Here is a 15,980-nt window from a genome sequence, read left to right as displayed (position 1 = left end):
AAGTTAGTTTGAATTATGTATGATTTTTTTTCTTCTGCCAGTTGGACACACACAGATATCACTCTCGTCTCTTTATATATATATATATGTGTAGTTATTCCATTTGGCCTAATAATATGGATGAAAGTGTATTGAAAAAAATAAAAATAGCTGCATTTTTCCTGAGTTTTATTTTTCTATTTCGTTTTTGATAGTATTTTTGGCTGAATTTGATCATTAATGAAAAAAAAATATGATATCATGTAATATTATTTATAATAATCACCAAAAATATATTATACTTAATGAAAGTTTAAAGAAAAAAGCAATTTATCTCCTTTAGATCTGACAAAAGGTTTTCTCGTTCCTACCGGTGTGCAGTAAAGGGCGGCATCTAGCGTCGTGTTGTGTTACCTACTGCACTTTCATTTTAGCTGCCCTAGAATATTCCTGTACAAAATTAATATTTCGAACAATTAAATATTTGGTGCTTTGAAAAATTGTGAATAGTAAATGCAATCATTTATATAGGTACTTATGATTCAGAAAAACGGCTTTCAGACATTTTAATGTATGTCTTTCCAGTCTTACAGCCCGGGGTTGTTCGGTTACTTGCCTGATCATAATTGCCCCCTATGCTCGGCTGTCAGGTGCTGAGCGAAGTGACAGTTGAGCACACCATTTAGCCCCTTGCTGAAGTGTCCATTCAATCGCCACAATGTTCGAGGAAGCCAGTGAGGTGTTTGACAATATGTTCAAATCTTCCTTTCCCCTGACGTTTATTGTGTTTATCCCGGCGGTGTTGATTTTGGTGTCCCCGCTGCCAGCCGAGGCGGCGCATGAGTTCACGGTGTACCGAATGCAGCAGTACGACCTCCAGGGACAGCCGTACGGTAAGCTGTCGTCGGTTCTTCCCGTGAAACGTTAAATGGTGTTCGGAAAACTTTGACAAGTTAAAATGCCGATAATTTATATTATTTGTGCTTTACAATACTGTAATAATTTCACGTACCTGTAATTGTAAATGTATAAAACGGTAACAGGAACGCTAGCTAGCAAGCTAACCTAGCCTAGCTTGGGCAGTCTGATGCAGCGTGTAGTTGCTCCTTAACTACTAAATCAGGGCGCGGCATTAAAATTTGATTTTCTAGCTCTTTCTCTTTTACTTTACCTGATGTCTATTATTGACCAATCATGTTAAATATTGAAGATGACCAAGTTCTGTAATATTTAAAAGCCCCCAATGAAATCAAATCAAAACTTTATTTATAAATCACTTTCAAACAACAATAAATTACATTGCTTTGTAGGCTTAAAACAATTACAAATCTTGCAAGAGTTTGTTCGTTTTTATGAGCTGATGACATGAATTCATAAATATGAGTATATAAAGTCACATCTGGTGTTTTCTTTTTTTTTTTTAACTTACTGGCTCTGTTAGGATCATAAATAAACAAATATTCAGCTTGGCTGTCAATCACTACTGTTTGTGAAGCAACCAACTGTTTTGTGCTGCTCTAAAATGAACCAAATATGCATAGTAAAGCTTTTACAATGAAGAAAAAAAGGGGAAGCCCTTCATTCATAATTTATTATCCTCCATTTTCCTATGTAAACTAGTCATTTAAAGTATGTTTATATTGTATTCCATTGATTTTTGCTATTCTACAGGGTTATAGTCACCAAACTAAAATTTATGCTCCTCTTTAGGTCTATATTGGTGATTTGTGTAATTTAGCAGTTATGTTTGGGACCAGGGCAGCTGCTATCTTCTTATACCTCTAATCTATAACAAGCCATTTTTCCTGTGTATGATTGGTGGTACTTAAAACATTTTGTCTTTTACAGCTAACAGAGTAGTTGACCATTAGCAGAGATGGCCTACTCTGATTTAACCATTTAAGAGCAAGCCAAAGCTTAATGTCCCAAGCACTGATCCATTTTTGTGTGGAGTTTGTAGATGTTCAATCCGTTTCTCTGCACAGATATGCCAAAAAATCCATCTTTTTTTAATATTAAAAATCTGACATTCTCAATTTTTCTGTAAACATAGTAGCAATTTTAACCATCTTTTTAAGCATTCTGTCTTTAGATTCTATAAATGTAGGCTTTAATCAAACACACAAGTGAATCCAAACCAATAGATGGTTTTATTTCTATCATCAGGTACCAGGAACTCCATCCTAAACACTGAGGCTCGCACTGTGGAGGCAGATGTCCTAAGTCGCCGCTGTGTTATTATGCGATTGGCTGACTTCTCCTTCGACAAGTATCAGAAAGCTCTACGTCAGTCGGCGGGGGCCGTGGTCATCATGCTGCCAAAGAACATGTCTGCGATGCCGCAGGACGTACTGCAGGTAAAGATGCACTAAAGCATTGACTTCAGAATCTCTTCTCACTGGTGTTGTTCTGAGAAATGGATTCTAGGAATTAGTAACTAAGCCTGTTGTTCCTCTGATCCCCAAAATAATTTGCATGTTTTGAAGTGAAAGCTTCTCTGTTCCCATAATAACTGCTGAGAACAGAGTTGGGCACTGTTGCTCTGGTCTATATTTGAAGCATGACTCAAAAGCGAGTGGAGCGAATAACAGTTTATAAAGTATATAATTAAAGTCTTTAAAACAGTGCTGTTCTTCACTGTTCTGCAGCAGTTCATGGAGCTGGAGCCAGACATGTTGACCACTGAGACCATCGTCCCCGTGTACTTCGCCATCGAGGATGATGAGCTTATGTCCATCTACACACAAACCCTCACCTCCTCTTCCTCTCAGGGCTCCTTATCTGCAGCAGAAGGTTCTCAGTCGTCCTACAGCTTTCTTTCATTTACCACATAAACGAAATCACACAATTCAAATGTTTTTGTTTTATTTTGACAGTGCTGCTGCATACAGCCACAGCTAACGGTTTTCAAATGGTGACCAGTGGCGCTCAGAGCAAGGCGATCAGCGACTGGGCCATCACCAGCCTAGAGGTGAGACACCAAACTGCAAATCAAAACCTTGAATGACTCAATTTAAACATCTGAGGAATTTTTCTTTTTATCAAAGACCCACTCTGATGAAAATTGTGTTTTTAACATGTTCTTGTTGCATTTTTCTGATGATTGATGACATAAATAAAAAAAAATCTTAAAATTGCATTTCTGAATATTCCTTTATTCAAATTGATGTACAGGGAGGAAAGAGGGAATTCAGTTGTTAATTTTTTAATAAAACTATGTCCTAGAAAAGGACTCGGGTTTTTGATTTTGATTTAAAACTGCATGATCAATAGAATGTTATATAGAAAGTAAAATGTGTCTGAATACACGTTTGAAATTCAAAGAAAATGTCTGTCTTTTGGCTCAGAAATTTGAAGTGTTCGGTGTTTGTGTAGAATGATCTAACTTGAATTTCTCCCGATTTCTCTGCAGGGTCGCCTCACTGGAGTCGGAGGAGAGGACCTCCCGACTATCGTTTTAGTGGCTCATTATGACTCCTTCGGTGTCGCTCCAGTGAGTTTTCAACTCATAAAAACATAAATGAGCAGACTTTTTTAAAGACCCACTCTGATCATGATTTGATTTTTTTTAAAGCATTTTTAATTATGATTATTCAATAGAAATGTAAAAAAAAAAAACTTATCACTTTTTTGGACATAGTCTCTGCAGGGTGGCAGGAAGCTTGTGGCCCCCCAGCATCCGTTCTACTTCACAAATACATTTTTCAAACAACATTTTTTCTCTGCTCCCGATTAACAACAATTTGAATAAAAAAATAAAATTTTAACCTCAATTTTCTTAATTTCTGACCTCCATCGTCAGAAAAATGTCACAAGAAAATGAAAATGACAGTTTTTGGTCTTCAGAATGGTAGTTGAGGTAACCCTGAGATGTGCACCTGCCTGTTGAAGGCGGTAGATGATTCAGGTGACTTATCTCGTTCGTAGTGGCTGTCGTACGGCGCCGACTCAAACGGCAGTGGCGTGTCCATGCTGCTGGAACTGGCTCGTCTCTTCTCCAAACTCTACACCTACAAGAGGACACACGCTGCGTGAGTTAATGCACGTTTTCAGTCAAATAAAAGCCTCCCATCATCAAAACAATCCGTTTTTGTTTTCAACTTCACAACATATAAAACCCTCTATAAATAATTTATATAGAGTACTATTTAAATATGCTTAGTCAGTAAAGGTACTGGAATTGGTTTTAGTTGATTCCTAAGAAAATAATGGGGATAATGAGTGTTTTTTATCTTAAAGTGTGGGTTATTGGGGTACTTTTCAAGATTTATTTCTTGTTTGTCTGTATTTTCCAGATACAACTTACTTTTCTTTGTTTCGGGGGGTGGAAAGTTTAACTACCAAGGCACCAAGCGCTGGCTGGAGGACAATCTGGACCACACAGGTACCGTTCAGTGACCTGAGGCAGTGATCCTCCAACCTTTTTCAGACTGATTTAATGTTTGACAATATTTTCATGGACCGGTGGAACAGTCTGTAGGAGGCTAAACTTAGCATCTGTTTTTTTTTTTTTTTTAAGAGTCCAGTTTCCCTTAACTTTTGAGGGTAAAGTTTATCTTTCCCCTCTGTAAAATATCAGCCGCTCCTTTAAAATGGTTGAAAACCCTTAAAATGTCATATAGAGTCTTCCTTAACCCATAAATGTCAAAGTGGAGGCTTAAACTTACATAGACAGATACTATATTACTCAAAATATTTGCTCACCTTCCTTGACTCGCATATGAACTGAAGTACCATCGCTTTCCTAACCCATAGAGTTTAATACGCTGTGGGTCCAACTTCAACTCCTCTGGGAACCACGAGTGTTTTCTTCAGGTCACACACTGATGTTGGTGGAGAAGGCTGGAATTCATTGAGCTCCTGAGAGCAGAACATCTTTCACAAATGTTTGTAGTAACAGTCTGCATGTCTGAGGGCTGATTTTATACACCTGTGGTCAAGTGATTAGGACACCTGATTCTGATCATTTGGATGGATGAGCCAATACTTTTGGTAATATAGTTTATGTGGGTCGGAAGTGGAAAACCACTAATTTGCGTATGCATCTAAAAAAAAATTACACACAAGATTTACATAATTGCGTATTAACAATGTAAAATATGCATAAACTGCGTAATTCTTCATAAGTTTCCAACCAAAATTCACGTAAGGACCCATCGACGAACTCAAGAAACGCTTAAAAATTACGTATATCACACATATATCATTAAAAAATGAAATTATATAAGTGGACGGAAATTTTTTTGAGCAGTGTGACACGGCTTTTAGGAAAACACTAACTAGATGCTTCACCTAATGAAGTTTTACATCTGAAATGCAATAAAATAAACCATTTATTTAAAAAACAAACTGACCTTGAACTCACAGAAACTGAATTATGTCTCAAACTATTACAAGAAACAAAAATGATTTCAATTTCTTGTGTACTTTTTCTTTTTTTTTTTTTTTTAACATTGATCATTTTAATAACCTTAAACTAAAGACATATAAATACGATGAGCAGTGGAATAAGTGGAAGCAGTTCTTGAATGACACCAGCAACCCCTATAAAACTATGTGAAACATAAAGTAAATGAGGAAATGTAGTAAACTTAAGACTAACAATGTATTGTAGTATCACACCTTATATGTATTTTCTTTTTCCCTGATTTCCTTTACTTTATTTTCAGTTGTTTTTGTTGTCAATGTGATATTATTTGTTGTTGTATGATCTAAAAATTAATAAAAAATTATAATAAAAAGATACTATTTTTACCTTTTTTTTTACAGATTCCAGTCTGCTGCAGGACAACGTAGCCTTTGTGATGTGTTTGGACACCGTGGGAAACGGAGACTCTCTGCACCTCCATGTCTCTAAGCCTCCTAAGGAGGGAACTCCTCAGTATTCTCTGCTCAAAGAGCTGGAGATGGTGAGAAGCTGAAGATTTAGCTGTTAAAAACACAAATTCTTTAACATACTGTAACTTTTCAACCCTTAACACGATCATTCCAGTAGATTTTGAAGGAGAAAAGCGGCGCTCACGCCGCTTTTCTCCTTCAAAATCTACTGGAATGATCGTGTAAACAGTTTAAAAATAACAGTAAATCAAAGCAATGTCAACATTTTTTACTCCTTAACTTCAATGAAAATAAGGTTTATAAATCATTAATATGAGCTTTAGTAGCTTATGTTTCCTTCATGTGGTCTTTTCATGCTTCTAGGTGATATCTAGTCAGTACCCAGAGGTCAAGTTTTCCATGGTCCACAAGAAAATCAACTTAGCCGATGACATGCTGGCCTGGGAGCACGAGCGCTTCGGGATCCGCCGTCTGCCCGCCTTCACTTTGTCTCATCTCCCCTCGCACCGCTCAGTTCAGCGCTCCAGCATCATGGACGTGCGGTCAGTGTCCTTCTCCTCTCGCCACGGAGCGGGAGAGCCCCCTTCTGGGTGGGTTTATTACTGCAGACCGATTGAATCACTCAGTTACCATCTTATCTCCTTTTTTTATTTATTTACTCTATTTGAGAGGCTTCTTTCTTAAGTAAATTTGTTTCAGAAAAGGTTTAGACCAGGGGTGTCAAACTCAAAATCCAAAAGACACTTCAGGCTGCGGGCTGAACAGGATAAAATCATTCACACTAGCATTATCGCAGGTAATGCTATCTATATAGTTCATAATTATGATAAAAGTTATGGTTTTAAAGTTTTAAAAAGGTAGTTTTAGAATGTTCAATAAATGTTTGCTGTAAGCTGAATTTGGCCGCTGAAATACTAGTGCTGATAGCTGAAGATGCTGAAATTGATAACTAAAAATCCTGAAGCTGATAGCATAAAATGCTGAAGCTGCAAAGGCTGAAGCTTATAGCAAAAAAATCTGAAACTGATAGCTGAAAATGCTGAAGCTGATGGCATAAAATGCTGAAGCTGAAAATGCTGAAGCTGAAAACCCTGAAACTGAAAATGCTGAAGCTGATGGCATAAAATGCTAAAGCTGAAAACGCTGAAGCTGAAAATGCAAGCTGAAAATGCTGAAGCTGATGGCATAAAATGCTGAAGCTGAAAACACTGAAGCTAAAAACCCTGAAGCTGAAAATGCTGAAGCTGATGGCATAAAATGCTTAAGCTGAAAATGCTGAAGCTGATAACATAAAATACTGAAGCTGATAACATAAAATTCTGAAGCTGATAGCCAGCTAAAATATTAGCTAAATGTTAGGGATGTCCTGATCCGATCACATGATCCAAAATCGGGCCTGATCAAATGGTTGATGACTCAATCGAAATCGGACGTTGTACCCCGATCAATATCGGATATTTCATGTATTCTTATTATGATCAGCGTTTGTATTTCAAGCTTATTATTCCGGATAAATACTCCACTAGAAGTCTGCATGTCATGATAAGATCACAAAATGTCATTGCCGTAAAATGCAGCAGAATACAGCAGCAGTTTAAACAGGAGGCTAACATAAACAATTCCGTTAAGCTAGGTAGATGATCACAGATTCAGACTTCCGGGATCAATAACTCTTTTAAAAACGCTTTAAACTGACAGCAGGTGTCTCTGTTGGTTTGTCCTAACACAAACAACAACCTATAAAGGCATTTCAACAGAAAAAAACGAGAGTTTTTGTTTCTTTTTAATGCTAAGCTCTTCATGCTGCAGACAGACAGATGGCTAAACAGCAGCTGCTAACTGCTACATGCTAGCGCCGTGATTTAACTCCTTAGGACCCCAGCTGTCCTTTGATATGCCTGTTTGATTTATCTGACAGAGAAATAACAGTTAAGAAAATGAACCACTGTGGTCATAAAACTGCAAATGGGATGACTTAAGAACTTATGAATAGAATCACATAATTAAAAAAAAAAACTCTTAATACATGAAAACTAATAAGGATATCAGTTAGTCATGAACACTCATCATCAAATTCATGCTAAAACAAAGTCATCATTTATTTTTTAAGAATTTTAAATGAGGACAGGAATCACATTTGGTTAAAAATGTTCAAAAGCTCCAAAGATGTTTGTCACATGACTATTTATCACTTATATAACAAGAAAATAGTATTTTATTTCCTAGTTTATATTTGCCCTTTTTTTAATTGTTCAATAAAGTTTCTTCATAGAAGTGTTCTATTGAAGTTTATAATGATAAAAGAATGTTAATAAAATATAAATAAGGGACAACACAAATATTTTTATTCAGTTTGTTCATGTTTTAAATGTGTTAAAAAAAAGTATCGGATGGGGACTCGGTATCGGCAAATACAAAATCCAATGACTCGGAATTGGATCGGGCCCAAAAAAACCTGATCGGGACATCCCTACTAAATGCCAAGTTAGCCTAAAATACAAAAAAAGCAACTTAGGTTAGTCAAAACATCTAACATGTTGCTGAAATATTGGCTAAGCTCCAAAATACCCTAAAAGATCTTACTAAATGCCAAAATAGTCCAGTCAGAATGCCAATCTCTAAAACTTTAAAAGTGTAACTTTTTAACATAATTATGAATAATAAAAAGGGAGGAATATTTTTCCAGAATAAAGCAACTCATTTAGCCCATATTTGAAGCAAAAATGTCAATGTTTTCATTGTAGAGATGCAATTATTTATTTTTGCCTTTTCTCCCATAGTTTCTTTTAGTACATATGTCAAAACAGATGCTGTTTTACCCTTTCTCTGCTTCCTTCTTTATGTTTCAAATGTGTTTTTTTTTTTGTTTTTTTTGCAGGCCTCATGTCGACGTAAAGAGACTCGGCAGGAACACAAAGGTGGTTGCAGAAGCTTTGGCTCGAGTCATCTACAACCTCACAGAAAAGGTAAAAGCAGACTTTTAGCACCAGATATGTTTTTTTTATTTTTTCTATTTTATTTTGTTGTATATTGATGTTGTTTTTGTTTTTCTGGAAAGGGGGCTCCTGGAGACCTGCAGATTTTCACTGAGCAAATGGTAAGTCTTAAATCTTTTATGTCCCGGTATTAAAGGTTTGCTCAAGACGTCAGAAAAGCAAAACAAAATCAAGTCACTACTTTCAAAAAATGAGGACATATTTTTAAAGCAGAGCATTTAAATTTAAAAAATCTCAGCATTTGTCTGTTTTACAGGATTTGAGTTGTTTTGCAAACAGTTAAGACAGTAATTGAGGCAGAAAGTAGTTAAAGTCACAATCTAACCATTTTTTTCTATCATAAAATCAGTGATCTTTTAATTTTGAAGTGTTTAGCTAAAATTTGTCGTTTTTTAAGACGTATTTTAATGCACAGCTGCAGTAGCTCATTAGAAACACAATTCGGGGTTGGGGGCGGGACTTGATACAGAGCAACCCGCTTCCCTCCCTGTCGCTGAGAGCTCATTTGCGTAATCACGCGTGAGCTTATAGCTTCAAGCTAACATTAGCGGCACAAAAATATTGACTAGCAATATCAGATTAATCCAGTTTTGAGCCAGAATCGTAATTCTCTACAGCATGAGTGTTGAACGCTCACCATGTTTCACACTCCTAAGAGTGAGCGGGCCGGGGTGAGCTCCCAGGAGGCTTTAGCACGCCCATTTCAGTAGCGGCGTCATTAGTCGGAGCATTTTCAAGCATTCGGTTTTCTGATTAAACACAATTTGAATTAAGAAATTCTCAGAAATGCAGTTTTAATTGTAAATTATTTTAATAGAGTCTCTACTATGAGAAAAATGCAACAAGAACGTGTTAAAAACACACATAGAAAGACGCTGAAGTTTATGGCTAAAAATGCTGAAGTTGATTGCTGAAAATGCTGAAGCTGATAGCTGAAAATGCTGAAGTTGATTGCTGAAAATGCTGAAGTTGATTGCTGAAAATGCTGAAGCTGATAGCTGAAAATGCTGAAGCTGATAGCTGAAAATGCTGAAGCTGATAGATGAAAATGCTGAAGCTGAAAGCTGTAAATGCTGAAGCTGATAGCTGAAAATGCTGAAAGCTGGAAATGCTGAAAGCTGAAAATGCTGAAGCTGATAGCTGAAAATGCTGAAAGCTGAAAATGCTGAAGCTGATAGCTGAAAATGCTGAAGCTAATAGCTGAAAATGCTGAAGTTGATTGCTAAAAATGCTGAAGCTAATAGATGAAAACGCTGAAGCTGAAAGCTATAAATGCTGAAGCTGGTAGCCAACTAAAATATTAGCTAAATACCAAATTAGCCTAAAAAACTTAAAAAAGCCTAGATTAGCCAAAACAGCTAGCATGTAGCTGAAATATTAGCTAAACTCCAAAATAGCCTAAAAAAATCTTAGTAAATTCCAAAACAGTCCAAAAAGCTAGCAGAATGCCAATTTTAAAACATATAACTTTATAACTTTTTAACATAATTATGAATAATAAAAAGGCAGGAATATTATTCCAGAATAAATTAACTTAAACCTTAAATAACTTTCAATATTTTACTCTCCAAAAAAATCTATTTTGTCAGAATTATACAAGTTAGAAATGAACGCAAGATAACATTGAGCCATTATTAACAATAACACAAAATGATCTGGAGGGCCGGATAGAATTACCCTGAGGGCCGGATCCGGCCCCCGGGCCTTGACTTTGACACATGTGCAAACGTATTTACATGTATTTGTTTTTTATATGAAGAAATGAAAAGTATGACACAGCAAAAAAAAAAAAAAAGTTAATTAAAAAGTTAATCTGCATTTAATGTCCATCTTTGCCAAAGTTTAAACAGCGCTGAGTTGAGTGACAGGTCAGTGTGATGCCGTGAGCGCCGGTGTCCGTCCGTCCTGATGGCTCTCAAACCTCCCGTCAGCAGGTGCAGGAGGAGCAGCTGTCGGCAGTGGTGGACTGGCTGACCGCGCAGCCCCGCGCCGCACAGCTGGTGGACAAAGACAGCAGCGTCGTCTCCACGCTGGAGTACCATCTGGGACGGTATCTCAAAGACGTGAAGAGACATTATGTCAAAGCCGACAAAAGGTGAACATTCTCATTCACATTTTTGTAAGAAATGCTTTAATAATGAATATTATTTTCCATGGGCTTCAAATTGATCTAAATAGTTTTATCATGAAGTCTCCAGACATTAAGAGTAGATTAACTCCATGAAATGTGCTTTTCTTTCTCTTCAGAGACCCAGAGTTTGTGTTTTACGACCAGCTGAAACAGACCATGAATGCTTACAGGTAAAGTTTAGGGGATTTCTTAGGATTTTAGATTGTTTTTAGTGCTAAAAGACACCAAAAATATAAAAGCTGCATGCAGCGTTGTTAAGTTACCCGCCCCCATCGCCCCTTTTTGATGGGTAAGCAGCTGATATATGCTAGAGCTGTTTTTGTCAAGAGTCTGGCGATACGATACATGTTGGGATATGTGGCTCACGATACAATATGTATACAATATGTATTCCAAAGCTGTAACAGAACTTTTTTTTTTTTTTAAATAGTATGACTTTACCTGAATATTAATAAACCTTTCATGGTAATAAAAATTGTAAAATTAATTTTATTTAATGGTCACAGCATTAAGCACTCCAACCGAATCTGTTGCTTTTACCCAATCATGACGCTTCTCTTTTGGTAAATTATGAGATATTTGTTCTTATCGGGAACGATATTGTCTGAATTCCAGAACAAAATACTTTATTTTTCACTATGAGAAAAAAAAATAGAATGACTGTGCCTTAACCAATAAAGTTAAAGTGGTTCATTTTCAACATTGCTAAATGTAGCTTAACCCCCCAAAAACACTTAAGAACGCTCATGAATAATTATTTAAATATCACCTTATCAGCATTTTTAACAATTTGAGATGAAGCCAAATCACTTTTTTACTTTTTTCCCAAACAAAGAAAAAAAAAACACATTTGATTAAACAATACTCAAGTGAGTGGTTGTAAAAAGTAACCTTTTCTGGAAAGAAAATATTTTTATTTAATCATAAAAGCTGAAAAAGAGTCAACAAATTCAGCATTTTTGCTGTGGACTTGCTAGTCTGTTTTTAAACGCTGAAATGTGTCACATTACATCCTTTTTCCTTCAGAGCGTCTGTTTTATTCTGTTTTCTGTCTCTCTCTTTCCCCAGAGTGAAGCCTGCTATTTTTGACCTGCTGCTGGCTGTCTGCATTGCAGCCTATTTAGGGATGATGTATCTGGCTATCCAGGTAAAGTCTCTGTTAGTTATTCTGCAGGTTTTTGCTTTTCATTTGCAAAAATGTGTCACCTTTGTTCTGGTAATATTTTACTTTATTTTTTAAGGGTCTGAGTCTCACTGCAACTATGTTTTTTTTCTATTTTATAAATTATGATTTTTTTTGTTTTTAGCCAAAATAAAAAAATCTGTCATTTTTTTGGTAGAACATGGTGTCTGCAGACACTCATTAGAAACTCGTGTGGAAATTTGTTTCTGCGGATTTCCCATCAGCCCTTTGTTTACACTCTCCTGCTAGCTTATAGCACCTTACAAGCCCAAGCTAACATTAGCGTAGCAAAAACAAACGGCGAGCAATATCTGAGTTATCCAGATATTTAATTTTTTTCAAATGGGGCTTTAAAAGTTGCAAAATTTTTGACAAATTGAAAATAAAACTGTTGAATTCTTGAATAATTGCCTATGTGCTGCCTCCTAAAGGTTGAATTGAGGTATTACAGTTGAATTTTATGATTGGTCAAACCTTGTAATTTTCAGCTCCAGTAATGATAACAGTCCAGCCCCCAAGCCCCGCCCCTCTGACTGGATTTTCAAATTTCAGCAGGGGGAGGGGTCAGCCTCCAACTTCCTGGTTTGGTTATCCTTTAAATATGTCCTCCATCATGAGAAAAATGCTACAAAAACAAGTGAAAAACACCCAAAACATAGCTTTTGTGTTTTTAATGCAGCTATTTGTATAAAATAAACTAAAGTGTATTATAGGAGGATTAATACAAATAATTTTCTGTTCCTCTGGCAGAACTTTGGAGTCCTGTACGGGATCGTCCGCAGACTCACCCAGCCCAAAACAAAGACCCACTAAGGAGTGTTCTTCCTCGTACTGTGCTCCTCTCCTCAAATCAAAACACTGATGCTGGACTGAAACCAGCAGTTACTTCCATGTCCTTCACCCCGCTGCACAAACGACAGCGTCCCATCCCGACTTGCTGCCAGTCTCACCCACGATGACCCGTCTGCACTCGTGTGACCCCTCACTTCCTGTGTTCTGTTGATGTGGCAGCAGGGTGGGAGGGGCTTTTATTTTTTTATACAAATCGATTCTTCTGACACAAACAAGCGTTTACAGAAAGGTGAACTGTGAAAACGGGCTGGAATACTTCTTATTCCTGCACCTCTTAATAAGGATTTTCCCACTCGGTGTTGATTTGTTTTTGGGTAATCGTCCTCCATGTTGCTGTGCGTTCTTTTTACTGCGTTATCCTCTGATTAGGAAAAACACTGATGGTCACTTTGTGGGCAGGCTTCAGAAGATCACAACCTTTTTCTTATCTAGGTTGCAAAAGTCCTTTTGAGTGTCTTAAGTCTTTTTTTTATCTGTTATTGAAACACCGGGGGTCCTAAAAATGATTATTTTTGTGATACGGCGTTGCCTTGACCTTTTCTTGCAGTGTTTTTTTGTACATGCACGACCCCTGGACCCAGCCACGTCAGTAGTGGTGACATGGTACACTTAAATCCTTATTTATTGGAGGAGTTTGCTTCCTCTGGAGCCTGCCTTCTGTGACTCTGCAAAGGAAATGATTCTGTTTGTGATTTAAAATAAACGATGGACAATTAAAAAAACAATAAACACCAGGAGAGAAGTTTCTTTGAGTTTTATTCACGGGGCAAAAACAGAACATTGATGACGGGTATTAAAACTGTATTACAAAAGCGTAAATACAGGCCTTTTTTTTCTTATTATTATTAAGTAGTTGCACATTTCAGAAGTCTTTTAATTTGAAAAACTGGGTAATTTGTGCAATTTACATAGTCCAGAAAAAAAAAAAAAAGCATTTTCCAAAGTGTTAGTTTATGATTCTTCAATTCATTCTTGTTAAATTCCTCTTTTTTAAACAATTTACAAATAAATTATAGTGCAGCATCCAAGAAAACCCATCGGGGTGGGGGGCTTTCTCCCCCCTGAACTCCCACAAACCCTTGCAACATCCTCAGTGGACATTTTGGCACAATTGAAGCATTAATGGAAACGCTTTAAAGATAAATTAATGCTCGCGCTCAAAATAACACTCCTGTTGCAGCTTGGGTTTGTTTTTCACCCCCGGATCTGATCTGTGTGGAGATGAGGGGGGGGACATAAGTGCATAATGCTCTGCAGCCCTTTGCATGAGTTTCAGTGCTCCTGCAGTGACGGCTCAATTACACCAAATGCAAAAGCCAAACTTTTTTTATTTTATCTTGATCATGTAAACTCAGTGAGGAGACAAACTGAAACACTGCATTTCTCTTCATAAGGTGCTGGTATTAAACTGCTTTTTGTTCAGTCATACTTATTTTTTATCTTATTTCAGCCGTCGGAGTGTCAAAACCAAACCCAAAATTCTGATTTATTCACATTCTAATAAGCCGATCGAGATGAAAATGATCATTTTTTTCCATAAAAATCTACCAAAAAAAAAAAAACGATTGTCCCTTCATGTTTTTTATATTACCTCCAACGGGGAAAATCAATTCTCATGTAATATATTTCCACTAGATAACCAATCATTAGGAGAGTCACCAGCCATGAAAGGACCAATGAGTTCAATAAAACTACAAATAAATGAAAGATTTTAGAACTAATTTAACAGAAAACGGACATCAAACTACTTTTCACAGGAGCTGATTGTACCCTGAGGTGAAAAAAGTCAAAACAGTTTGAGCTTCTATAGTGGTATTCATATTTTCTAATGAATATTTGTAGTTTTTTAACCAAAACATGTTAGTTTTACAGCATCTAGTGAGAGGAACAGAAACACCCGATCCAGACATGAGTCTTTGTTTTTACAGATTTGACCCTTGAGACAGATTTCCGAATGCGTTGAACAAATAGAATAGATTGTTTCCTGTGTTACTACAGCATAAACAGGCAGTAAAATAAACATGAAAATGAAAATTACTGGCTCTGTATCAGCAGAAAAAACCTTTGAAACACAAACCATCTTCTCATGGAAAATAAGAAAACTATCAGCAATTAAAAAACTACACAGGTGGTAAAAAGTAAAAATCAGTCAACGTTTCCCCGGAGAAACGATTCCTGGAAGACAGACGGAACAAAGTGGACGGTGTCCTGGATGGACCAACAACATCTGTGGCCTGCTCGGGCAGCACAAGCATGCTGTTCATCGAAACAAGAGCTTGAATTTGATCGAGAAGGTTCAAAGAATAGAAAATCCCTTTATTTCACACTGGTGCAGCAGCTTTCCTAATGCACATGCAGTAAATCACTTAAGAAAACAATAAATTATAAATTACCCCCCTTTTCTTTTTTCTTTTTTTGTCTCATCACATTTGTTCCTGCATGTGAGTCAAGTATTTTTCTGTTTCCACCATCAGTTCAGAGGCCAGTTCTGCATTAAAAGTCAGTTTTAGACATTAAGAAAAGACATGATTACGTTACTAGATTGTTTTTTGATGAGAGCATGTCCAAAATCATTTCAAATTCATGCATACCGTGTGTGCATAACCTGCAATGTTTGACGATTTTCTGCAGACTCCACTGTCCTGTTACCTAGCAACAATTACAAATCCCTCCTCTTTCAATATATTAAAATATAAGGATAATACTGATGCCCAGTCAATCAATTCTTGCTGTTTGCCGTCATTAAATCAGCAATAAGCTTGTATGCCTTCATGTCAGTGCAACGACAGATGCTTTGCACCAGACACTACAAAAAAACAACAATATTAATGTTAATAATAATAATAATAATAATAAAATAAAGCAGGACGTTTTACCTTTCAGGAATGCAAATAACAATCTAAAGTTAAAAGTTTTTGATCCTAGAAACAAAAAAGTTCAGAAATAAGAGTTCTCTTGCTTTAAGACCTGTTTGACTGTTTGATTTTTCCGCTTCCTACGG

General features: G+C 36.6%; 1 protein-coding gene across 2 annotated transcripts; it reads left to right on the top strand.

Moving 5' to 3' along the window:
- Positions 1–571: 571 nt before the first annotated feature.
- On the top strand, positions 572–13,721 carry ncln (nicalin). 2 transcript variants are annotated; one of them, XM_024279281.2, is made up of 15 exons: positions 572–872; positions 2,146–2,336; positions 2,628–2,772; positions 2,856–2,950; positions 3,392–3,472; positions 3,907–4,010; positions 4,275–4,363; positions 5,749–5,888; positions 6,181–6,359; positions 8,696–8,783; positions 8,876–8,914; positions 10,745–10,908; positions 11,061–11,114; positions 12,013–12,091; positions 12,878–13,721. In XM_024279281.2, the coding sequence occupies exons 1-15, from the start codon at positions 698–700 to the stop codon at positions 12,938–12,940; spliced, it is 1,686 nt and encodes a 561-aa protein (XP_024135049.1). In that variant the 5' UTR covers positions 572–697; the 3' UTR covers positions 12,941–13,721. The 2 variants fall into 2 exon arrangements, with proteins under 2 accessions (XP_024135049.1, XP_024135048.1); XM_024279280.2 differs by having other exon boundaries at positions 6,181–6,407.
- Positions 13,722–15,980: the final 2,259 nt, after the last annotated feature.

The sequence above is a fragment of the Oryzias melastigma genome, linkage group LG4, assembly GCF_002922805.2.
Source record: "Oryzias melastigma strain HK-1 linkage group LG4, ASM292280v2, whole genome shotgun sequence".
In the NCBI taxonomy this organism is placed as follows: Eukaryota; Metazoa; Chordata; class Actinopteri; order Beloniformes; family Adrianichthyidae; genus Oryzias; species Oryzias melastigma.
Note: the sequence above shows the minus strand (reverse complement) of the source record. Positions and strands in the feature narration are given on the sequence as shown.

What these genes read in the sequence shown, in the direction of transcription:
- ncln (XM_024279280.2), top strand. Translation starts at nt 698, where the DNA reads ATGTTCGAGGAAGCCAGTGAGGTGTTTGACAATATGTTCAAATCTTCC. An exon ending in GGGCCATCACCAGCCTAGAG is followed by an intron (nt 2,951 to 3,391) that starts GTGAGACACCAA and finishes ATTTCTCTGCAG; the next exon opens with GGTCGCCTCACTGGAGTCGG. An exon ending in AGATTTTCACTGAGCAAATG is followed by an intron (nt 8,915 to 10,744) that starts GTAAGTCTTAAA and finishes ACCTCCCGTCAG; the next exon opens with CAGGTGCAGGAGGAGCAGCT.